The sequence below is a fragment of the Anabrus simplex genome, chromosome 5 (assembly GCF_040414725.1).
Source record: "Anabrus simplex isolate iqAnaSimp1 chromosome 5, ASM4041472v1, whole genome shotgun sequence".
NCBI classification, from domain to species: Eukaryota; Metazoa; Arthropoda; class Insecta; order Orthoptera; family Tettigoniidae; genus Anabrus; species Anabrus simplex.
Genome location: NC_090269.1, coordinates 420,833,003 through 420,858,467, shown reverse-complemented (window position 1 = coordinate 420,858,467; position 25,465 = coordinate 420,833,003). Strand labels below are relative to the sequence as shown.

The window sequence follows — 25,465 nt, the reverse complement described above, 5'->3', positions numbered from 1 at the left end:
GCGGTCAACATGGACTCACAACACACAAGTATGCTGAACTAGGCTTCACTACCTATGTTGAGGTGAGACAACTTTAATTTAAAATTCAACCTCATTCAACCACCCAACTTTAGGCGTATAGCCATAAACAAATATTTGATGTCCTTGCCAACCACACACAACACTGGCCTTGACTTATATATCTCCATTAATATTAACAGAAGAGTGGACATCAATTTTATCTCATTGTTTTGTTTTATTATATATACCAAGATTTTCACTCTAATTCATCAGACCAGTTTTATTGTATAACACCAATGTACCATATTAGACTATATCGCCTGTTATGCGTTACATTACTCCATATTTTACCCATTGTTCGTTTACCTCTAAATGTAAAAAAATTGTTAACCATTTTGTACTTTGCATTGCATGTATTATGTACACAGTTTTGTTACGTATCCTGCCCACTTTGTAACTTTTAGCTGATGATGCCACTATGCGTCGAAAGCAGTACTAGAAGCAATAAATAACATGTTGTAAACATCTTATACGACATACTTAGTATTGAATAGGTTGAACCTTTCCTCAATTCTGATTGTGAACCAACAGATTGTGTCATCGCATGAACCTCATAACCCATCCACGACTCGTCTTAAACTGAGTTATGGGAATATTTTATTCCCGCTCTACCTCCCATGCCTTACTTTGTAACATTTCAAATGATACGCTGCGGCGATTGTTACGTATTTAGTATGACCTACACAAACACTTAGTCAGTTTTTGGACACTTCCTTGTTTCCGGACATCTAAACGCGTGTCTAGATAAGTTCATGATTTTTAGCTTCTCCTTTAATTTCCACCTGTCAAACACAAAGTTCCCACTCACTGAAAATTTTCACAGCTCTGTTACCATACTGTTCTGCAAAGACAATTTACCTTCAGCTTGAAGGCCACAGAATAGTTTCTATAATTATCCAAAATTACTGATATATGCTTTAACACATTAATGTGCCGCTATGTAAATTACTGTCTGTAACTATTCAATATTATTATATTCAAAAACAAAATATTTCTACAGTCATCCCAAAAAACGAAATAAAACTTACATTTTCACGGACACATCTACAGTAAGCATGTCACACACACACATCTGTTAATTTCAGAGTAGTCATACTTCCGTGAGAGTACTTAATAAACACGAAATGGGAAAACCCACATTCCCCCACAACATGGAGGTCCACTAGAGGTGAAGTATAAGGGTTGTAATCAGGGTTGTACCTACTCTTAAATTTCCTGGTACCGGAACATTAGATTATGTATCATAGTAGACCACAAGCACGCAACGTTATGAAAAAAGAACGCATTCATTATGATGTTTACCATTGATAAGAGCAAACATTAATTTTCTTGTTTTGTGAATTAGATTCTCAGTGACTCATTTTGTCGCAGTTTATCTGCGCATTCCATTACCAGTGTACCCCTGGTTGCAAGACTTTGAAAGCTGTACTAGAAAACAAGTGTGTACAGTGCAGTATTTCCCGGCGCCGTTGCCGATAAGGGATAACTTACAACCTTGCGTATTTCAAATGAGAACTCATTTGTCACTGGTGTATAAATTGTACACTGTCTCGCGACCACATTGTCAAACTACCGATGATCCATGAATCATGTGTATACCAATTTTATTTACTTGCTTGTTGTCTGACATCTCACAAATGTGACTGTGTTGCCAAATTGCCGATAAGCCATAAATGTATTCCACCTTCCCATCAAACCCTTACAGACAAGTATGCCGACTAGCCACAACCAAAGCAGGAGACCTGGAATTAGTCCAGCTGTTATCGCTAGATGTAACAGACATAAAAATTAAGATAAGTACAGAAAACTTTCACAATGTTGCTGAACTTCCATAATTTATCAGGCTTGCGAAGATTACCAATTCACGGTCATTGATAAGTTAAAAAACAATGAAGGTATTTATTATACTTTGCATCCACTTATAAGTGCTTACCTAAATATATTAAAACTTATTATTTTCGGGACATGTTTCGCCCCCAATTTAGGGCATCTTCAGCCTAAAATACAACCTTAAAAGTTACACATAATATTAAGAGAAGCTAAAAGATTAGCCTTGTTGACTAGTTACTAAAATTGGTACACTTAATGTGAATAATACATTGATACATAAAACATAATATTGGAGCATTGTCTATGATAATTCTAAAATTGAGTTCGAGAATAAAACTCCTAATACCAATATAAAATGGTCCCTTATTGGACATTATAAATTTTCCATCTAATTCATTCCTGGTTGCCAGCGTTTCGCCCTCGTGTGATAGGTTGGGCTCATCAGTTGGTACCTAGCACACCTACCTAGTGCATATTTCAGGTGCATCAATTCACGATCATTGGTCAATGATCAGGCATACATACAATGCATGTCAAACTTACCGGCCTGTAATTTTCAGCTTTATGTTTATCACCATTTCCTTTGTACACAGGGGCTACTATAGCAACTCTCCATTCATCTGGTATAGCTCCTCCGACTAAACAGTAATCAAATAAGTACTTCAGATATGGTACTATATCCCAACCCATTGTCTTTAGGATATCCCCTGAAATCTGATCAATTCCAGCCGCTTTTCTAGTTTTCAACTTTTGTATCTTATTGTAAATGTCATTGTTATCATATGTAAATTTTAATACTTCTTTAGCCTTAGTCTCCTCCTCTATCTGGACATTATCCTTGTAACCAACAATCTTTACATACTGCTGACTGAATATTTCTTCCTTTTGAAGATCCTCACATACACATTCCCCTTGTTCATTAATTATTCCTGAAATGTCCTTCTTGGAACCTGTTTCTGCCTTAAAATACCTATACATACCCTTCCATTTTTCACTAAAATTTGTATGACTGCCAATTATGCTTGCCATCATGTTATCCTTATCTGCCTTCTTTGCTAGATTCAATTTTCTAGTAAGTTCCTTCAATTTCTCCTTACTTCCACAGCTATTTCTAACTCTATTTCTTTCCAGTCTGCACCTCCTTAGTCTATTTCTCTATTATAATAAGGTGGGTCGTTACCATTCCTTACCACCCTTAAATGTACAAAGCTGTTTTCACATTCCTCAACAATTGCGTTAAACCCATCCCAGAGTCTGTTTACATTTTTATTTACAGTTTTCCATCGATCATAGTTACTTTTTAGAAACTGCCTCATGCCTGCTTTATCAGCCATATGGTACTGCCTAATAGTCCTACTTTTAGGACCTACCTCTCTATCACATTTATTTTTAACTATGACAAAAACAGCCTCATGTACACTAATACCATCTATTACTTCAGTTTCTCTATAGTGCTCATCTGGTTTTATCAGCACCACATCCAGGATATTTTTCCCTCTGGTTGGTTCCATTACTTTCTGAATCAGCTGTCCTTCCCATTTTAACTTATATGCCATTTGTTGGTCATGCTTCCTGTCGTTCGCATTTCCTTTCCTAATTGACATCTGGTAAATTCAGATCTCCCGCTACAATCACATTTCTTTCCATGTCGTTTCCTACATAATTGATTATCTTATCAAATAATTCTGAATCCGTGTCAGTGCTACCCTTTCCCGGTCTGTACACTCCAAATATATCAAGTTTCCTAGTTTGATAAGTCAGCTAGTATAATGCTGTGCAGCATAGTGAAGATTTATAGAATTCACAACTGTAACCATTCAGTAGCTGCCAGACATATCAGATATCTTGTCATTCCAGAAACCGTTTGTCTTCCTTTCTGCTTTTTTCGCCTTTTAGTGAATTTTGCTAAATTCTAATGATCTTTCTGATATGATCATCTGTTTCTCAGAATCTTTCACTCTAGTAATTACTTTCTTACTCTGCAACTTTTCTTCACTATGGATTTCTTTATCCCAGCAGTCTACCATTACTGTTCTGTCTACCATTCTTTTCACCTTGTTTATGCAGTATTTTTCATGTAAGTACTTTATCTGATATTAGTAAGCTAAATTCAGTATTTTCCTTCCATTTCCCCTGCCTATTTAATCTTAGCCAATATTGTATTATGCTTTTAGCTATATCTCCTGGTATGTTTCTTCTGTCTTCTAATTAATATAATGTAATAATATATTTCTATTTGTAGGTTATGTTCTTAGCAAACCATGGTGCTGTGTGCTGTGGAGAAACCATTGAAGAAGCATTCTATAATGTGTATAACACCGTGCTCGCATGTGAAACTCAGGTGAGTTTGGGAGATATGGATTATTTCATGTGTATACCCGTTGAAGATTCACAGTGTTAGGCCTGTTTGTTTGATATAAATAAACTCTGAATTATTTGTGTGTGGGTTATCCAGTCTGCAGATTATTCATGCACCTTAAAAAGTTATTAATAAAAAATCAGAAATATACTGTAGTTAACATTATTTTTTCTGGTCTTGAACTAGGCTTTCTGTAAGTTGAGTTGTTCAGAAATGTAGCATCTGTGACAGCAATAAATTCTGCTCTAGGTGACAATAGAGCACCATATCCATTATCGGTTTAGCGTCTCTAGAAATTGAACATTTCTGTTTTGTCAGTCTGTGTGATCTTCAGTTTTGTTTTGTCATGGCAGAAAAAACATTGATATACCATTTTAATAAAACAGCAAACAATGTTGTAGAATAAAAGGAAAAATTAAAAAAAAGGAGAGTCGGCAGTTAAGTGTGTGGCAGGTTTATGGAGTAGGGGTACTGTACAAACTGTCCGCAATTTTAAGAAAAGAAAAACTGGAGGATTTTGTGGGGAAGAGTGACAGTGATGGACCTTCAGAATGTAAAAGTTTTAAAAAACCTACATAGTTGAATTAATGTTGCACTTCAACTGTAGTCCAACAAAAATGTACGTGTTCCATCACGGGTACAATGTGTCAAATTATTCCACAAATTTTCATTAAATTTGATATTCATGTGTTGATTTTTCATGCACATTCTCCCCTTCATTAGCTTGAATAAATAGTTTACTGTAGGTAGGTTTTTTCTTCTTTTTTTCCTTCTCTCCTGATAAGCATTTGTTAGCACAAAAGTTTGCAGTTGGGAGATATCTGATTGACAGTGTTAACAGTAGCATAAGAACAAAATTCAATGAAAACATATTACATAACATAGAAATACTAATTATCAAATTTTACTAGCAATTGTATGTCATCTTCTGCTGCTTTTCCAACACTGGTGGGGTCACAGGTACAAACTGTATTGCACATGTGGATTTGGCCGGGATGTGCGGCTGGATGCCCTTCCTGACACAAACTCTATACAAAGGGATGTGTTCACTGTTGCATGTTTCTGTGGTGGTTAGTAGTGTGATGTGTTGTGTGAATATAAAGAGAAATATATTGAAATAAACACAAACACCCAGTCCTCAAACCGTAGGAATTAACCATACATAGTTGAAATCTCCAGCCTGGCCGGTAATAGAACCTGGGGCCCTCTGAACCGAAGCCAAGTACGTTGACCATTCAGCTATGAAGCTGGACATTACCTACAATTACAAGGAGCGTATATAAGGATTTATAGAATTTAACTTATATTATGTTACAAGTAGTGAAGCACTAAAAATTCACAGGTAACTTGTAATTTCCAATAATATTAATGGTTACTGTCATTTGAGTGTTACAGTGACTTACTACTAGCTTAACATTGTGTTTACAACACCATTGCACAGAAATTTACACAATATTGAACGCTTTCCTTGAAGTATATGTCGTTTTCGTTGTATTTATATGTACAGTATGCATTACTAAGTAGAAACTTTGCTTCCATTTGCTGGATCACCTGGAGATATTAGATCTGATTGATGAATGGCAAAAATGCAGGCCAGTTAAGGAAGAATGGCTGAAAGGGAAGTGCAAGTAGTTGAAGGTTGTATGATTGTAGGAAAGGTAGATGCGCATAGAGAAAAATCAATGAAACCTTTGGAGAAAGGGAAACTAGGTCAGTATTATATTTAATTGTTAGGATCAGGTAGCTAGCTGTAACTGGTAGATTCTTAGATTTAAATGTACTTTTACATTGGAGCTAGAACTTTTGAGTACATAAAGATGACATTTATCTTTCTTTCTAATGTATAAACACAGTCCAGAATTCTGACTCTAAATTCCTCACTTCTCTTTAGGTTAAGTATGGCATTGTTACATTAATATCCTTGCTGTCCTGAACAACACTTGCATTCAAAAATGGTGAAATAATTTCAGTTGAGAGGATTTTAAAAAAGGCTTGTATTACAACAACCACCCTTGTTTGGCCTTTGTTTTATCATAACCTTTGGATAGAGTTAAACAAGACCTCAGTTTGGTGCCCCCCCCAATCACTGTCATCTTTCTTATATGATCTCCCTCGGTCAGTTCTTGTTCTCTTCTGACCCCAGTAGTATAAGGTTTATAAGGCCTAGGGAGTCTTTCATTTCTACGTCCTTCATCACTCTTCCCTTTCTTTTGCCAGTAACCTTCATTTTTGGTGGTGAAGGTTATTTAGGAGAGCAGGAGTCTTTGAGGAAGATATTTGATGTGGTGGATGTTAGACAAAGATCCAACCTGAAATGAGTCTCCTTATCTTGAGTTTAATTGTTGTTTTATGTACTCTTGGTCTTGCTCTTTTTCACTCGATGTATTACTCTCGTCTTTTACAGATAAAGCTGATGCCGATGGGTGTAGAAAACTTGATTCTGGTATCAGATGAAAACAGGAAACAGTTATATGAAGCTGCTAGACGAGCTCCAGACAGTGCACCAAAGCAGGAATCTTCAGATCTGCCACCTTCTGGCATTAAGAAAGAAAAACCATGGCGGATTGGTGGTATAGAATTTGAAGCCCTCATGAGGATGCTGGATAATGCTGTAAGTATTACTATTAATGGCAGTATATTCTACCCTTCCAGCCTATGATTCTGGGCGCTGGCTATAATCCCAGGGTCGTACACGAGTGATCCTCGGTGATATTTCTAAATAAAAGAAACTAATCTTAATAAGCAGGGAGGATAAAGAGAAAAAATAATAAAAAGATTATGAATGAGAACCTTTTTGCAAACAAATTTATTTAAAACTTCGGCAGAGTGATAACGAAAATAAACTACAACACTATAAGAAATAAAATTTGTTACTCAACTCCGACTAGGGGCCAGTTCTACCACCTGCTGGTGAAGTAGCGCATAACTTGCCCTCCGCGTAAAAGGACGTTTCCGTTCGACCACTCCCAGGTAGCGTTACCGGCAACATTAATCGTAGTTACCCGGTGCGTAATTTATCGGCCACTTCGAGGGCCCAATAAGACTTTACCTACCGGGCAAGTTTCGAGAGCCGAACATTATTAGCTGTGTTTCTGGTGACATACAACTTAAATTAGCTTAGTATACTGAAAAAGCATGATACTGTAACAGTGATCGATATTGTATTCCAGGATTTTGAACATTATGCTTCCCTTGAGTTGCAACGGTCACAACAGCCCTGGCATTGGTAGCGTAGGGAACACATTTTATACGTCAAGCTTTCGCAAAGAAACTAAAAGGATATAAAATCCAAACCTATTTGGAAATCATTTCGAATGGGCTTTAATTTTCTACTTTTTCAGTTTTCAGACACAAAGTATGATTTAGTGTATGTATCGCAATTTCCCCAAGCTCTCTCGTAGCCTAATGGCTAACGTGCTCACTTCATAATATGATGTATACAAGTTCGAGTCTTCATTATGACGAATCCTTTTTATTTTCATTCTTAGTGTTGTATTAATCTGTATGCCTCTTTTCATACGTTATTTTGTTAATCATATATTTAGCTGAAATATTTAATCACATTATGTCTACTAGGAAAATGCTTTATATGTGTGCTACTTATAGAAAGTGATGTTATGATTAGTATAGCATATAGGACTACAATAGTAATTTAATATAACAGATTCCACCTTTTCAATACACAATTGTTGCACTATAGGTTATATTACAACATATTAGTTAAAATGGTACCAGTTTCGACACGTATCCAGTGTCATCATCAGCCATAGGTAAAACTAAGCAAGTAAATAGGTTTACATTTAGCAACAAAATACACAGGTTAAATAAAATTCGTAAATTGTCACGTTTAAAATAGTTCATATAAAATGTCCACAGATATCTACACGTTGACGGCGTATTAGTCTTATACATTATCTGGAGTGTTTACTGTGGAATTTATACTTTGATATGATAAAAACTTTTGCGAATGCATTAAAATCTTGTTCATGATACTGTATTGAAAAATAATCCGGTCACTGCTGGTTGTATAGGCTTCTTAATTTGAAGTGTTTGCTGTTGGTATTAAAATGTACATGTAGGTCCTATTATATTGTGTAGGACTAAGGTTCCTCTGTTCAATCGGGACGTAAGACCTTGCTGCAGCGTATACAGTGCAAGAAGTTATTATTTACAAATTTACACAAGCAGCTAGCCATGCATTCTATGAAATTAAATAAAATCAGATGTGCTCATCCCTGTCCAGTCCATGATTCAGCAATGCACTGTCTCAGCCATCGGGTCGGCCCATCAATGCGGTGCTCACTTCATCATGCTGGAAATGCAACCGTCTTTAGGGCTCTCCTCCATAATTCTCCTCGTGATGTTCATGTTCACGACACAATTTACGTATGGCACAATCGGTACACTCGTGTCCGCACAATCCTGAGGTTCACTGAGCATAAACATACAATCGGTTTATATATAAGTTACAAAACACAATAAATAATTCTTCTCCAAAGCACTCCATTCACGTAATAATTTGATCTGTATCCTGTTCCGGGTGGAATCTGTTGTTCATTGTTAATTCAAGTTCCAGCATGCCCCACAACTTCATTATTAACTAAATTTAATACCGCTTTAAGAACAAGTCTCTCGGCACTTTAAACATAATTTTATCTATGACGATTTAATACCATTAACTCCCTTATTGGAAAATCCCTGCAGATTAAGTCCACGATAAAAGAAAAGTTATTGTTCCATCTCAAATGCTCAGTCTTCACATTTTTCTGAGACTATCACAACATTACATGTAATAAATATCATTTTTGATCCGTATTGATGATATTTGATTGAAATAATAACATTAAGTTATTTATTAGACCACCTAATCAATACAAAATCGTCTTGGATGATTTACATAAATTTGTTAACTAATAGTGGTACATGTTTCGCCTTCCCTGAAGGCATCAGCCATAGTCTTAATTTTAAATTAAAAATAAGCGTTTAAATAACATGTAATAATGAAATGAATTTTAAAATCTTGAAGAGATTTGAAGTAAAATAACATTAAAAATAACGATGATGGTTTAAAAAGTACAATGTGATGAGATATAATAATCCATTGCACTTATTTTAGCAGCCTTCTAATGCTAATTTTGTTAATACTTCCACTATTATATCTATATTATATATTAATCGACTATCACAACACACGTTCGACACACTCGGTCCCGGAACTTACTGTGTGTGTCTCGTCAGCGCTTGGCATCATCCAGTCCACGTGCCTTGTAGACCAAACATCTCCGCGATTCCACGGCTCGATTACATCACGTCCTGTCTCTGGTAACCCCATATCTAATCACAAAAGTTTGCTAGGATTTCTTAATTACATTTTACAAATATATGAAAGTCTTATTTGCCTTTAGTAATCACTTCTTCTGGATTTAGACTTAGTTCACAGTGCTTTCACATTGGCATTCTTGCTACTGCATCAGTCCCTCCTGTGCGCGCTACCTCACGATTCGTTTATTTGAGAGTTCTGCCAACATAACTCGGTATCTGTCTCATCTCGATCTCACGTCTCTCTCTCTCTTCAGAGTGGAAAATTCCATTACTCTCTTTATGATGCAACATCCGCTAATCTTCTACACGTGCGCCGTTTAAGACATGATTCAGCTGACCTGATTGCTACACACATACTGCTTCAAATATGAACTCTACCTCATTTAATATTACTTTAGTCATATCTATATGCCAGTGACATGAACCAGTTGGGTTAAATATGATAGGTAGAATTGTGAGTTAGAATATGTAATATTGCAAATTGTAGATTGTTGTGGGATTTTAATAGGTCAAAATAAAAAATAAAAATAAACCAACCTTCAATGTTGATTTAAGTAAAAAAACAGTGTGTTCAAATGCAGTTAAAAGATGAGCAATATAATCGAAGAAGACAACGAAGACCGTACAGACTTTCTAATGTTTTAACACGAAGTGCCAACTGCAAGGCTATAGTGTTTTAGTGATGAGGGTCTGTGGCATTTTGAACGATGGTGGCAAAGGCACGAGTCCAATACGTGATCATACAAAAGATTTAGGTGTTCCAAACAAATGATCACCAGTAACAAGGAGCCTCATATCAGCATTGTGGCTGAACAAGTGGTTCTAGAATTGGTTTCTTCAAAGAAGGTAATTAGCAATCTTTATGCACTCGGAATAAGAGTTGCTCATCAGCAAGTGAATGATGATGATGATGCACACATATTACATATTTCAAAACAAATTACTAAATTGCCTATATTTAAGAAATTTATTTGTATGTTTCAGTGTTTAAAAAAAGGTGCAGAAGAAGTCCACTATAGCGAGTTTGGCACACAGCGAGAACTCGGTTATAACGACAGCTTTTTTCTGTCCCTTGAAAATTCCTATATTAAAGTGTATATTATCATTCGGTTATAATGAGAACCCTATCACCGATACATCCGTTATTATGAGAGATTAACCGTGCATAATCTTTTTCCATTATATCAATATCTGTGTATTCTAGCAATTATCTGGAATGTGATGGATCATCTTCGGTATAGATTCTTCACTATGTGCACTAGCGAACACACTCATCGACATTGGAGCTCGAAGGTGCTCGGATTCGATTAGTAATACTCGATTGGTGTTCTAGAAGCACACTTCGAAATGATAGAACATACTTCGGTAATAACTGCGTAAATAACGTGGCCGATAGCAGTAGTTAACTCGTTAGAAATAAAGGCTGAAGGAAAGGATCGCTTCATTTTAAAACTATGTACTGAAATGAAGCAAGAATGTGATACACCTCAAAATACGGTGCAGAGTGGATGACTGATTTCGGAGGTTAGTTTATTCAGTAAAACCTTGTTAGGCATTTCTGCAGGGAACAAGGAAGGATAATATGTTAAGCAAGAAAACTTACTATTGATACACAAATAAAAGCTATCCAACACGGATATGTAAACAAGTTATGGTGTTTTTTTTTTTTTTTTTTTGACATGCGTGCATTTTGCGACGTGTATACACATGTACAATGAAATATATAGGCTATCTGCCAATTCTAAAGGTGCGAGTATTAAAAGGCATTAAAGGGCATGAAAAAGAAGAGAACAAACATGACAACCTTTTCCACTGGACCTTAATTAACTCTCAAGCATACGCACCATATTTTAGGACACAAACACGCTTGGGGTGCTTTCCACCCCACATATCATTGTATTGTAAAATATGAATCACTGTATTAATTGGATATTTTAAGACAGACTATGTGATAATGACTTTCTGTGACATATAGGGGCATACTTCCTTTGAAACTCCTCTCCGCTGTACTTAAAAAATGTATCGTGCATACCTAGTCTTTTTCATTTATAATTTTGCATGTTTCTAATATATGCATTTTAGATCCTAGTAAAATACTTAGAAACCTACTTTTTGTCTTAAATACGGTGAACGGAATAAAAAATTAAACGAAATAATGAACTTCAGATATCCCTTTGAGTGCCAGCTGAAATTGCTTAGTATAGTTCTAAAGTTTCCTAAATATGCAAAGGTTTGGATAAGTGTTCATAAACTACTGATGAGTCCTTTTTTGGAAGGTACTCAACATTCCATTCTCCCATTTAGTATTCCAAAACTTTAAATACATTAGTAATTAATGACGAATATGTGAAAAATCTTCAATTTTTTTTCTGATTTTGTGGGGGGCGGTTCAGTTTGAGAGCCTGAAAAACACTAAATATGATGTTTCAGTCTTACACTCAAATTGAAAACACAGAATAGTTCATAATTGACACCATCTGACTACTTACTAACTACAGGAAGAGAATGAAACAAACCACAATATCACATTCCAACATTCACATTACACAAGTTTTCAAAATTCACATTTATGCCCTGTGATGCAGGCTGAATGCAATCCTTTTTGGCAATGTACACACACAGTAACAGCCCTTTTCTATGTTTTGTCATTAGAGCAAACTTGACACAGCCTTGTTTGCCTGTTGGAAGTTTTATGACACCAAAAGACGATGAAGGGCTTGCATTTGTGAACGAGAAGCATTTGCACAGTTACATTCCCTCTGTACATCAAACCACTCATTTCCAAATTCCTCAATTGTAGAATTTTTGAAAGATAATCGTGACATTCTCTTAACTTCTACGGTATGATTATGTTTGTGCAAAATGTTAGAATTTAGTAACATTCTTGCCATTATGTTGAATGTTACCTTTTTCCAATATTTTAGTCTTTTCGCCCAAATAATTATACAGCATCTGGTCTAATGAATCAATGCCCCCTATATACTTATAGTTCAACACAACGTCTGGTTTCATCATTACCAGGCGATTTCTTGTCGTTGGAGTTTCAGAATTTGCAGCTAAGGAAGCGGTAGAAAGGTGGTGAACTTCATACCTGCCAACCCTTCCGATTTACCCGGAAACTTTCCGGTTTTTAACTAGTCTTCAGATTTTCCGATTTATTTTTAGTTCTTCCGATTTTTTACTAATATAACCTCTAGTACCGCCAATACTCTTCCCCTTCGATAAAGGATAAATTCTTACGTACTTGTGTAATTTACGAAACCTTATTTTCAAGCGTATTTATTTGTTGCTTTATTTCGTGAGTGTTTCGTCCGTCGCCTCCGTGTATCGTGTTTCCCGCACACCACAACAGCGTGCGCGCTTTATGCAGCTGGGGATTCGGGGCGACAATCGTCCTGCAAGCAAGAGGCTAGCGCGCGCTAGCGACTCAGTTAATCGGGACGAAAGAACGAGTTTATTGTGCTGTTCGCGCGCTGTTGACATCTTTTCTGTGCACAGTTTCGTCGGAGTGGTAGGCCACGTGTTTTTCCCCCTCTCTGTCAGAGTCGTTTGTTAATAATGTATGGGACATATTGAATTGTTTTGCATGTGGTAGTTTCGCGTATTTAAGTGCATAATTTTAATGAATTTAATGTTTTTAAGGGGTTTCTTGTCGGTGACAGTTTCTGGCATTTTCTTTTCTCGTTATGGCCAAAAAATATAACAAACGTTATCTCCAAGTGTTCAGAGATACCTATAAATTTCCGTTCATTTTACCGTCTAAGGGAAACTACCGTATTTTTCGCGTAATTAACGCCCTGGCATAATTTACGCATCCCAGTAATTTTGGGTCCAAAGTGGAGGAAAAGAAATGTTCACGTATTTGACGCACCCACAACTTCGAACATCCATCACTCAGCTCCGGATGCATTTCGAAATAAAGATGCCAACTACTCAAGTAGCAAGCTTCCTATCGCGAAGCAGGCATTCCACACACAGGGCAACTTGCTGTTATTATCCGTCAGGAAATCCCACTGCACTAGTTTTACGAGTGTTTCGGGTACGGGACCTTCTGTGATCTCAAAATTGTTTGTCAGTACACAGTATTCCAGTAATACTGCATCATACAAACTCGCGGTGATCATTTACGTCGAAACATACGGGAATAGAGCTGCGGGCAGCAAGTATTCAGTGTCCAAATGAAACGTACGCTACCGCGGTAACAGAAGTGCACTTCAAGCGGCCAACAAGTCTCCCAAAGCATTTCGCGGACCAAAAAGCGGCAAGTTTCTGCAAGTAGAGGATTATCTGCTTAAATGATTTTGTTGGGCAATGTTGGATAAGCCGTTTCTCACGAAATGCTGTATTTTAAAGAATGAGAAATAGCCGCGGCACATGGAATCGGTGTCTCGGATTTGAAGGTTAGCCGAGGCTTGATTAATTTTCTGAAGAGAAATGAACTTTCTCTTCGACGAAGAACAACATTATGCCAAAAAATGATGAATGGTTTCAACCATTGTCATCGCTTTGTGGTTGAGAAGCGTGAAATGAAGGAATATTTGATCTCCCTTTATAGGAACCGCACGTCAGACGCCAATCAGTTTCCATACGCCACAAAGTCGAAGAATCGATGAGAAAGGAACATAGTGTTATCGTACGCGCTATCGAAAGTCAAAAACAACGATGTACTGCAATGCTTGCTGATGGCAGAAAGGTTACACTTTACATTATTCTAAAACGAAAAACAATGCCTAAAGCAAAATTTCCGAGAGTGATCCACGTTCGTATTCAACAGAAAGGATGGATGGACACGTCACTCGTACAAGATTAGATATGAACGGTTTGGGGTAATGTAGCAGGGTCCCTTCTTCGATGCCCGGCCCTTCTCGTGTTGGATAGTTTTTTTTTCGGTATGCCATTCAGGTCGTATTTTCAGCTCGTAATGAGAAGAATATTTTCTAGTGTCGGTACTTGAAACCCACGTGTCTAACTTACCTGATGTACCCTATTTGACTTTTCAGAAAAAATCTCACGCCGGAATTTTATGCTGTATGACGATAATCGCAAATGAATTGAACCAATTGTCTTTATAGTATATTTTATGTATCTTTTAAACGTAAATGAATTATAAATAATTTGTAAAGATCTGAATTCCGTGAATAATTTACGCATCCGCAGTTTTCGCCTGTATTTTTTGTCAAAAAGTGCGTTAATTACGCGAAAAAATATGGTATTATGGATTTTGTTGTGTGTCGGTGTGACATAAATATTATTCGTATGTAAGTGTCATAAATGAGAGTGATTAGGTACATTTTCTTGTAACCATTTTTGTTTTCTTAGTTTAAGATTTTAAATTTAATGATCAATTCGCATTGTAACTGTAGGTATGTATGCCTTTTATCCTGAGCTATTTTCATGTAGACTGTGGTGAAATAAGCGTGAAGAAATCCAAGAATTAAAATATCTTCCTATTTTTGGGTTCTAAAAGTTGGCAGGTATGGAACTTGATTTTTCTGTGTTCTCTTTTCTCTGAAGCCACAGAGACACAGAAAGGCCTTCTGAAAGAAACGAATGTCCCCGCATTGAATTTCTGTAGAATCTGAAGAGGTAGAGATTTTCTGTTTCATCTGATTGTGCCAGTTATGTAGGTTCCATGGTACCCTTTGTTCAAGTTGTTGCCTGTAGAGAGAAGATTTTCTTTACAACAGTGAAAGCAAGGCCATCTTTTCTAATTTTTTCTTTGTCTTTTTGCACCACGATATGGATAGAAACAAAGACAGTAACCCACAACAGAATCGCATACCATCCAGAATTTGATTCCCCATCGGTGTTGATGTTTATTTGGGAGATATTGTAATAACTGGGTTTGTGATTTAGTTCCAATTAAAGACTCGTTGATACTAAGCTGCTGATGCAAAGTGTAAAATGCCTGAAGGTCAGATTTGCACGGTCTACTATGGGCTGAAAGTTTGTACATGGATCATATGAAGACTCGCCAGGTGGAGAAAGTTTAGAATTACCTACCATGTGAAAAAACTGGAGAATAAGTTGAAATCTGTTGCGAGAAAACATTTGTCGGAACCATAGTGTTAGCATGGAACCTTTTACTGACCAGTAGCTAAATATGGATGGTTTGCGAATTATGCCCATGTTCAAAATACAGATCACAAATGCCTTCATCTCCTGCAGTGTTACTGGTTTCCACAGTTTTGCTCTGGATTTCGGCATAAGATTGGGATGGGAAATGAACTGAACTGTTGAGCATATCGGTTTGTTTCTGTCACAAGAATATTGAGAAATGAAGTAGTAAAAAAACAAGGAAAAATATGAGGATGGCTTTGAATCTGGTGGGTGACAATGTTAAGACCCTGCACTTCCATGAAAGGCATTGTAAACTGAGGTGGACTATCGGCATCACTATCACTGATGTTATGACCATTTGCCACCATTATCATTTTCTGATATGATGTTCCTGAGTCACTATCATGTTCACTATTATCAAACTCTCTTTCACTTTCTTCAAAGTCTGAGAAAACTTCCCCTTCCTCCAAGGATTCATTTAAAACAGCGCCAATTTCTTGTTCTTCAAGCCGAACACCTTTACTGCTGGATGCCGCCATGTTGTATGTCAGCTGTCACTCACTATGAAGAAAATTTAATATTTCAAAGCAAAAAAGCTACAGACCCTTCCAAGTTGCCAAATGAGGAAGCTAAAGGACCCTGCTATTGAGAAAGCATGACGTTAGTGCCATCTAGCGATTACAGAAGGAACTATGTTAAGTTAAACGAAGCGTTGATTATATCAACGCCAGCACTTCTTGCATAATTTCCAAGCATTGATATAATCAACGTTGGCACTCAAGGAGTTAAATGTTTATTTGAAAAAAAATCTGAAATTATGTAGGCTGAACTTAGCAAAGGAAATAGTTACAGAATTTCACATTTTCAGTGTCCATAACTAGGCTATCACAAGACAAATATGCACCACGCTAGTCAATTTCACCCAATTAGGGTACAATATCACGCAACAAATATTAACTAAACTTCACTGTACCACTCAACACACTATACATTTCTACCTTCTGAATGGAATGCGAAATACAAGCACGAACAGGCTCACTCTGCTATTCAGCGAGCTAAACTAAACATTCCTGAGGTTGATAGCTTGCTCCCCGAAAGTGCAACTTGCTCTTGGAATTTCAGGAAGGCCTTTACCCTTAATCCTGCAACTGTGGCAACGGCTCTTCCCCGAGTTCGAAATTAAGTTTATTTCAGTAGGGATGACAAATACAACAACATTTTCCTGTCGAGGAAAAATGTGATCATACTAAACGGTAATAGCGAAAATTTGTGATGCACAAGTGAGATATTTTTATACAGATTTAATGCGATGAGAATCGGGACTTGAATTTACGACATGCTAAGCGGGAAAATGTGTTAATGAGGAACGCACTAACAAGGTTTCACTGTATATCAAAAAAAGGCAAAATTATGACATAGCACAATAGTTGAAACAGAAGCAGTTTATGCATCTGATACTATAATTGGTGTCAAATCTCGAATAAAGATCATCGAAAAACAAGAAGGAAAAATCTTCAGAAAATGTTACGACCAAAATGCGATAATGGAATTTGGATGAAAAAGAAATCGCATGAGATCTATCAAGTTATAGAAAAAATCAGTTACAATCAAGAAACAGCATTACAATTTCATGGTCACTTACATAGAATGGATAACAACAAATTCACAAAGAAAATTTTAAATTTAGCATATCAATGAAAAATCACAATAATCTAAAAGAAATCAATGAAAACCTAAATGAAATTGGCATTGATGAAGAAAGCATTCAAGATAAAATAAAATTCAGAACCTTAATATACAACCTCAAATTTTCTGTAAAGTCCACCTGACTAAATACATGATGGACTAAACATAAATAGGAACTCAGCGAGAAGATGAGGATTTATTGCAAAGAGAAGAAGAAACAAAGGTGCCAGCAAGTTCAAACATGCTTCTTAGTTGGGCATAATGAATCAAGAAAGAATGGGATGTGTCGAAGAATATATTCCTTCTTAAATTTGTTACTTCCATTATCATAGAAGCCATTATGTTTGCATGTTTATTTAAAACAGGTGTAGAAAGACTCATCACTTTGTAGGTTGATAATAAAGACGCAAGTTGAACTGTGTATCATTATCATAGCAGTCCTTCGGTTTGTTCAAAGAAATATCTACAATGGGTATAGGTTTAAGTTATAGCTGAGAAAAACAAAAGGATCAGTTTCATCATCATCAATGTTCCACTCCAGTTGCCCGGGTGTAGTTAACAGGCCTCCTCTACTCCTTTCTGTCCTTCCTCTTTTCCTGCTCCATTACTTCTGCCACATCCAATCCAGCTTCTCTAATGTCCTTCCAAATCTGATCCATCCACCTTCTTCTCAGTCTTCCAACTGGTCTCTTTCCCTTAACTTTTCTTTCCAATTCCCTTCTTGCTACCCGTTCCTTTCCCATTCTTTTTACATGTCCGAACCATTTCAGTCTTGCTTTCCTTACGTTCTGTACTAACGGTTCTATATTTAGCTCTTATTTTAATATTTTGAATTCTATCTCTTCTTGTCTTTTTAACCGATGTTCATAAAAATTTCATTTGTACTGCTTGGATCTTACTATCTTGTCTCTTATTAGTTTCCAGCGTTTCTAGTCTGTATGTTACTATTGGTATGAAATACTGTTTATATAATGTTAATTTTGTTCTCTTTTACTTTGTCATCCCATAAAAGCTCTCTGACTTGTTTTACCTTTACTTAGTCTGTTATTAATTTCCGGGTTGATTTCATTACAGTAGAAGTCCGTTATAGTGAGAATTCATAATGGCGAAAAATTTACTCGCTATAGCGGATTATCGTTATATCCGATTTTTGTATAAAAGTCAGAAAAACCTCCATGCACATAAAAATTGGTGTGAAACGGCAATCAGTTTGTTCGAAACTTGCATTTCCGCAGATGATATCCGCACTACGGCTTACTTGTTTGTTATTTTTCGAAATCCGATACTACATGGAAGTGTGTGTTTAATTTCATTCCGAAAACAAATATAGTACCGTATTTCTCTGAATCCAAGATGAACCCCACTTTTTCCTTCAAAAAATTTAAATCAGGCTCAAAAAGTACTTTGTAAATTCATATGAATGCCTTATTTTTAGACGCCGAACATTGACTTTCGTCAGGGTGTAATTTTTTTATTTTTTTGCGGCTGCACAATTATTTATTTCCGTGGGTTTAAGGACCATTAACTTAAAATTGGCATCATAATACCGAAGAGAACGCGTTGAAAATTTGCCGGCAATTCCTATTCCATGCGTCTCTGTGAAATTATTCTTGCTCTCTATAAAAGTGTTACTTTTACTCAGCGTCAGATATAACCGGCTACCGCTACACGCACGTCTCGCTTGCCGGGTTCGGCCAAATTCAGTGGCTAGCGATGTATAGGCCTAATCGCAGACGTTGAAAGTCTACAAACGAGTTTATTACGCCACGGCATGCCCATTGCGCCCTTGCTTTTTTCGTGCACATACCTCGCAATTTCATCTTCGACTTCTTTAAAGCGTCCTTGTTGCGGACCACTGAATGCATTCTTTGTACAGTACGCATTTTTTAAGCTCTTTGTCTTCACACTAATGCCAAATATTGGCTTTAGTTAGGCCTATGCCGTATTTTCTTGCGGCTGCACAATTATACTACATTTCCGAGTGTTTAATAACCATTGACTTAAAATTGGCATCATAATATCGCCTAGAACCCGTTGAAAATTTGCCGGCAATACCTTTTCTACGTATCTGTACAATACGACTATCCATCACGAAAATATTCCTGTTGTCTCTAAAACTTAATTTTACTAAGCGTCATGTACAATAGATGCGTTATAACTCTGCCACTGAGTAGCCATGGCTTTTCTAAGAATTTGAAGGGTCGCATGTTTTAATGCCATTCTGCAGATTTGAGAAACGCTTTTGTAGAGGCTAATAATAGAACACCATTCTCTCTTCACTATTTCCTGAGATCCAGTGACGTTACACACAGGCACTGTACAACCAGTTGTCGCGGCTAGCGATGTACAGAATAGTAAAGAAGCGGGCGTTTATTGTCAATGAGTTCTGTGCGCGTGTGAAAAGAAGCAGCGTGGTTACCGTGGTAGTTGCCAGTGGTATCCATTAAGTTACTGTTAGGCCGTGAATGCAACAACCCTTGAGTTTTCGCACGAGATTCTGAGAAATAAGAAGTCTTGGATTCGGAGAAATACGGTTTCACTCCAGAGGTGTCTGTGGCAAACACCTCGGTTTTCTTCTTCAAACAGCGTTACCGGTACCTAACCTAACCGTATATGTGTCATGAAAACGTATTTGAAACGCATGTAGAGAAATGATAACCTCCTCGCTAAAAATTTACATGTAAATAGCCTTTCCAAAATTTAACTAGGAAGATGATATATCTTCTGAAATCAGTGATGTAACTCTGCCATACCTTGAGGTGTATCACATTCTTACTTAATTTCCGTATATAACATTAAAATTAAGATATTGTTTACTTCAGTCTCTATTTTTAACCAGTTAACAACTGCTATCGGCTACGTTTTTTACGCATTTATTACGAAAACGTGTTATCCTCTTCCATTTCGTAGTTTCTTTAGAGAATAGCAGTCAACGGGTATAATTAATCAACTCCAACATCGCCTCTGAATGTTAACGAGAGAGCTCGCAAATGCACAAAATGAGAAAACTATATCGTACCGAAGATGATCGATTGCAATTTGTTGCAAACTTTTCAGTTTTCTTATTCAAACAGCGTCACCTATCCTAACTTAACCGTACTATACGTATTATGAAAACATACTTCAGGCGCCAGTAGAGAAATGATAACCTTCTCACTATAAATTTTCATAATAGTCTTTCCGTAATTTAACCAGACGCGATAAAATATAAACTAACCTCTGAAATCAATTAAGCACTGTGCCATATCTCGAGGTGCATCCCTTTCTTACTTAATTTCAGTATTTAGCCTCAAAATTAAGCGGTTGTTTAGTCAGCCTTAATTTTTAAACGAGTTAACAACCGTTATAGGGCACGTTATTTACGCATTTATTACGAAAATATGTTCTCTTTCATTTCGAATTTTCTTTACAGAACAGCTGTCGACGGGTATTACTAATCGACTCGGACATCGCCTTCGAATGTCGACGAGAGAACTCGCTAGTACACATAGCAAGGAAACGATGCCGAAGGTAATCGATCGCATGCAATATCTCCGCTGGTGTGCATAAATATCGGAAACGGAAAAAAATCGTGCGTGCTTAATCGCTCGTAATAACGGGTGCGTCAGTGATAGGGTTCTCGCTGTAACCGAAGGACGATACACAGTTCAATATAGGAATTTTGAAGGGGCAGAAAAAAGTCGTCGCTATAACGGAGTTCTCGTTATATGTCGTACTCGCTATGTCGGACTTCTACTGTACTTCCATTAATAATGCTACCCAGATATGTAAAATTTTCAAATTCTCTAACCGTTTTCTGCCTATGTTCACTTGACTTCTCTTTTTCTCTTTTCCACAGTGCATGACTACAGTTTTCTTTTTACTAATTACCACTCAAAATTCCTTCAGATTTTCATTCCAAATGTCCAGTCTCCTTTGTATTTCTCTTTATCCCTTTCCCCAAATTACCACATCATCTGCAAATACCAAAGCATTCACTTCATCACTACTGATACTGTTTTACACGTTTTATAATTTCATCCATCAATATAATAAACAATAATGGTGACAGTGCACTTCCTTGCTTGAGACCTTTTTTTAAATACAATATTATTTCAGTCACCACTCCCCACTTGTACACTGCTTTTACTCTCATGATACAACATTTTTATCTTGTTAATTAATGATTTTGGTACTTTCCTTTTCAGTAGGCATTCCCATACTTGTTTTCTCTTAACTATACCATAAGCTTTTCCCAATTCCAAAAATACGAAGATGATTTCCTTCTTTTCTATATGTTTTTCCGTTACCGTTCACACTGTAAATGTCAAGTCTATTATGATCTGTTCGGTCTAAAGCCATATTGTTCTTCCTTTGTGTTTCTATTATATCCCTCAGTCTTTTGTGTATGACTTTCTTCATTATTTATAGCCCATGTGATAATAGGGTTATGCCTCTATAATTTTCACATTTCTTCCTATTTCCTTTTCTGAACAGTGGTACAATGCTTCCTTGTTGCCAATCTTCAGGTATCCTTTCATCCTTCCATATGGCATTGAGGGCTCTGTATAGCTACAGTAGTCCAATGCTTGCTGCTGCCTTACAAACTTTTTGAAAAGTTGATATATAACAGAATAAGTAGTGCAATCCTAGAGCATATTCCAGTTGAACAGGCAGGCTTCAGACCAGGACGTAGCTGCTGTGACCAAGTATTGTCTCTTACATCCTTCATTGAGGCAGGATATCAAACGAAACTGAAAACATCTGTAGCATTTATTGACCTTACTGCTGCCTTTGACACTGTATGGAGGGAAGGCCTTATCTACAAATTTCTTCGTATCATACCATGCAGAAAGATGGTTCAACTGATTAACAACATGTTAAGTGATCGGAAGTTCCAAGTAATCACTGGATGCAAGATAAGCAAGGAGAGGAAGCTAAACAACAGATTGCCCCAAGGATCAGTTCTCTCACCATTACTGTTCAACTTTTATCTCTCTGACCTTCCTGACACTTCATCCTGAAAATTCTGCTATGTCGACGACTTGGCTCTAGCTGTACAAGATCAGGTAATGAAGACAACTGAAGAGATTCTGACCAAGGACCTGTCTTTACTGGAAGACTACTTCAAAATCTGGAGACTCCAACCCAGTGCAAGCAAAACAGAAGTGCCTTGCTTTCATTTAAATAATCGTTTGGTGAACGTGAAACTGAATGTTAGTTTCAGGGGGAGAATTCTTCGTCATAACTGGAACCCAAAATACCTTGGTGTCATCTTGGACCACACTATCCTTCAAACAACACCTCCTGAACTTAGCACAAAAGTTGAAGTCTCGAAATAACATCCTTCATAAACTGTGTGGAACTACCTGGGGATCTTCAGCAACCACTTTGCGATCTTCAGCCCTGGGTTTGGTGTATTCAAGTGCCGAGTATTGTGCACCTGTTTGGATGAACAGTCATCATACAAGGCTTGTTGACGCCCAGCTTAATACCACAATGCGCATCATATCTGGCGTAATCACATCTACTCCAGTTCATTGGCTTCCGCTGTTAACTGGTATAATGCCACCTGATCTATGCCGATCTAATGCCCTTATGAAGGAATTTCACAAAATCTCAAGAAATCCTAGTCTACCCGTGAATAGTGACCTGCCACTTCTGAATCTTAACAGACTAAAATCACGCCATCCAACTCTGCGCGATGCCTCTAACATGGATGCTAAGGATTTTAAATCTCTTGATGAGTGGAAAAGTAGATGGGAAGCAGCAACGGATGTGTGCCTTCATACCTTCTTCTCAGGTCCCAGACTTCCAAGTGGATCCCACCTACCACGCAAGACCTGGACTGCCCTGTATAGAATCAGAACAGGACATGGTCGGTGTAGAGCTGCTCTCCATAAGTGGAAAAAGCTACCTAATCCAGACTGTGACTGCGGAGCTCCTCACCAGACTGTTCGTCATATCGTCAGGGAATGTAGGATTTGAGCCTATCACGGTGATGAGGATTACTTCCTGCTGCTAACTCCGGATGCTACACGCTGGATCGAAGAATTAGACATTCAGTTGTGAAGCACAAGTTGCTTTGTTTCTCAGCTGTAAATATGTATATATGTACGTTACTGATTATGTCTGTATAAGCCATACGCTAAATAATAATGTCATTTCCATTTGCTTTACCTTTGGTCATTGCTTTCACTGCCCTTTCAAGTTCCAACCACGTTATCGGGTTCTCCTCTTTTTCTCCATCTATTATTTCCATTTTCTTATCTCCTTCCTCCGAGCAGTCATTCTCATCATAAAGTTTTTCAAAATACTTTGCCATCAGCTTCTGAAGACCCTTTTCGTCATGTACTGTGGATCCATCTTCTCTCTCTAATACTTTGATCTTTCTTCTCGATTTATTCTTTTCGATTTTATTACTCTGTGTAATAGTTTCTGATTTCCTCCTTTTCTTCCGTGATACTACTCTTTCCTTGTAGTTTCAATCTTTTGTATTCCACACGTAACCTTTTTATCTTATTCTCATCCCTGTGATACATTTTTTGCTTTTCCTTATCCATTTCTTTCTTCACTTTTTTTTTTTTTGTCCACCACAGTGTCTCCTTTTGCTTAACCTTTGCTTTTGTTTCCCTGCAATTGCTGCTTCCACAAATGTCTGTCTTAAATTGTCCCACTCTTCTTCTCCACTTCGTATTTCCGTGCTAGGCAACTTTGTTTTATACAATCTTGAAATGCCATTCTTTTATCCTCCTCCTCCAATTCCCAAATCCTGATCTTTGGTTTCTTCTTCAATACACTTTTAGGGATTTTTACTTGTTTTAATTCCACAATTAATAATCTATGGTAACCTTCCATACTTTCACTGGGAATTATTTTTGTATTCATGACGTATCCTCCCCATTGTCAGTCCGTTGTTATAAAATAAATGAGTGTTCCATACTGTCCATCCCAACTATATCGGCTGATCTTATGGCTATTCCTCTTTATAAAGCATGTCTTCTTTCTTCATCATCGTCATGATCATAATAATTTCCCTTTATCCAACTGTAGCCGGGTAGGGGCAAATATGGTTCCTCTCCACTTTCTTCGGTCTTTCCACCACTCCTCCAACACTGTGTCCCAGTCCAGGTTTTTTTTTTCTTTCTATAATACTGCATTGGATTGTGTCCTTACATCTCAATCGTGGTCTCCATGGCCTCTCCTTCCTTCCATTTGCATTTCAATCACCTTTTTTGGCATTCTTTCATCACTCATTTGCTTTATGTGCCGGAACCATCTTAGTCAGCTCTTTTCTATTATATCATTAATTTTTTCCACTCCACTTTCTTACCGGATTTTCTCATTCCGTATTTTGTCTCGTCGACTCTTCTGTATCATACTCCTCAAGAACTTCATTTTGGCTGCCTGTATTTGACTCTGATCTTCTTTGTCAGTGTCCAAGTTTCTGCTCCGTAAGTTCTTATGGGAACATAATACATCTTGTACATAGTTTCCTTTGTTTTCATTGGCACATCTTTGCCCCATAACACGTTTCTTACACTATGATAGAAACAGCTTCCAGCTTGAATCCTCTTACTGATCTCAGCATCCAGTCGAGCATTCTCCATTAATTCACTCCCCCAGGTATTTGAACGTCTCCACTACATCCAGGGGTTTGTCTGCAAGTTTAATCTGACCTTTCCCTTCTTTCTCCCCTCTAGTCATAACAAGAGTTTCCCTTTTCTACACTTGTTTTCAATCCACATTCTTCGATCTTCCCATTCACCACATCCAACTGTTCTTGAACCTTCCTGTCGTCTTCTCCTCAAATCACAATATCATCTGCAAATAACATGTTCATTTCTCTTCCTCCATATGCTGCTCTTGCTGTTCTCATGATGTCATCCATTACTATTGTAAACAGGATTGGCGATAAAACACTTCCCTGTCTCAGCCCACTAGTAATTTCGAACCAACGTGCCCTGCCAACTTGTGTTTGCACGCAACAACAACCCTCCTTGTACAGTACATTGCCATGATCATTTTTATTAATCCATGTCCAATTCCTTTTTGCACCAGACTGCCCCAAACTTTAGTCCTGGGGACACTGCCATATGCCTTTTACATGTCAATGAATGTTATCACCATATAATTCCCATACTCCCATTGCTTTTCCATTAATTGTCT

At 37.3% G+C, this 25,465-nt stretch overlaps 1 protein-coding gene across 10 annotated transcripts in view; it reads left to right on the top strand.

The window, feature by feature from the left end:
• hts (adducin 1-like protein hts) overlaps positions 1-25,465 on the top strand; it is a 506,583-nt gene that overhangs the window by 263,033 nt on the left and 218,085 nt on the right. For all 10 annotated transcript variants that reach the window (XM_067147801.2, XM_067147796.2, XM_067147800.2 and 7 more), the window contains 2 exons: positions 4,133-4,231; positions 6,654-6,860. In XM_067147801.2, the coding sequence (XP_067003902.1) occupies positions 4,133-4,231; positions 6,654-6,860 (306 nt within the window). The remainder of the gene's footprint in view (positions 1-4,132; positions 4,232-6,653; positions 6,861-25,465) is intronic.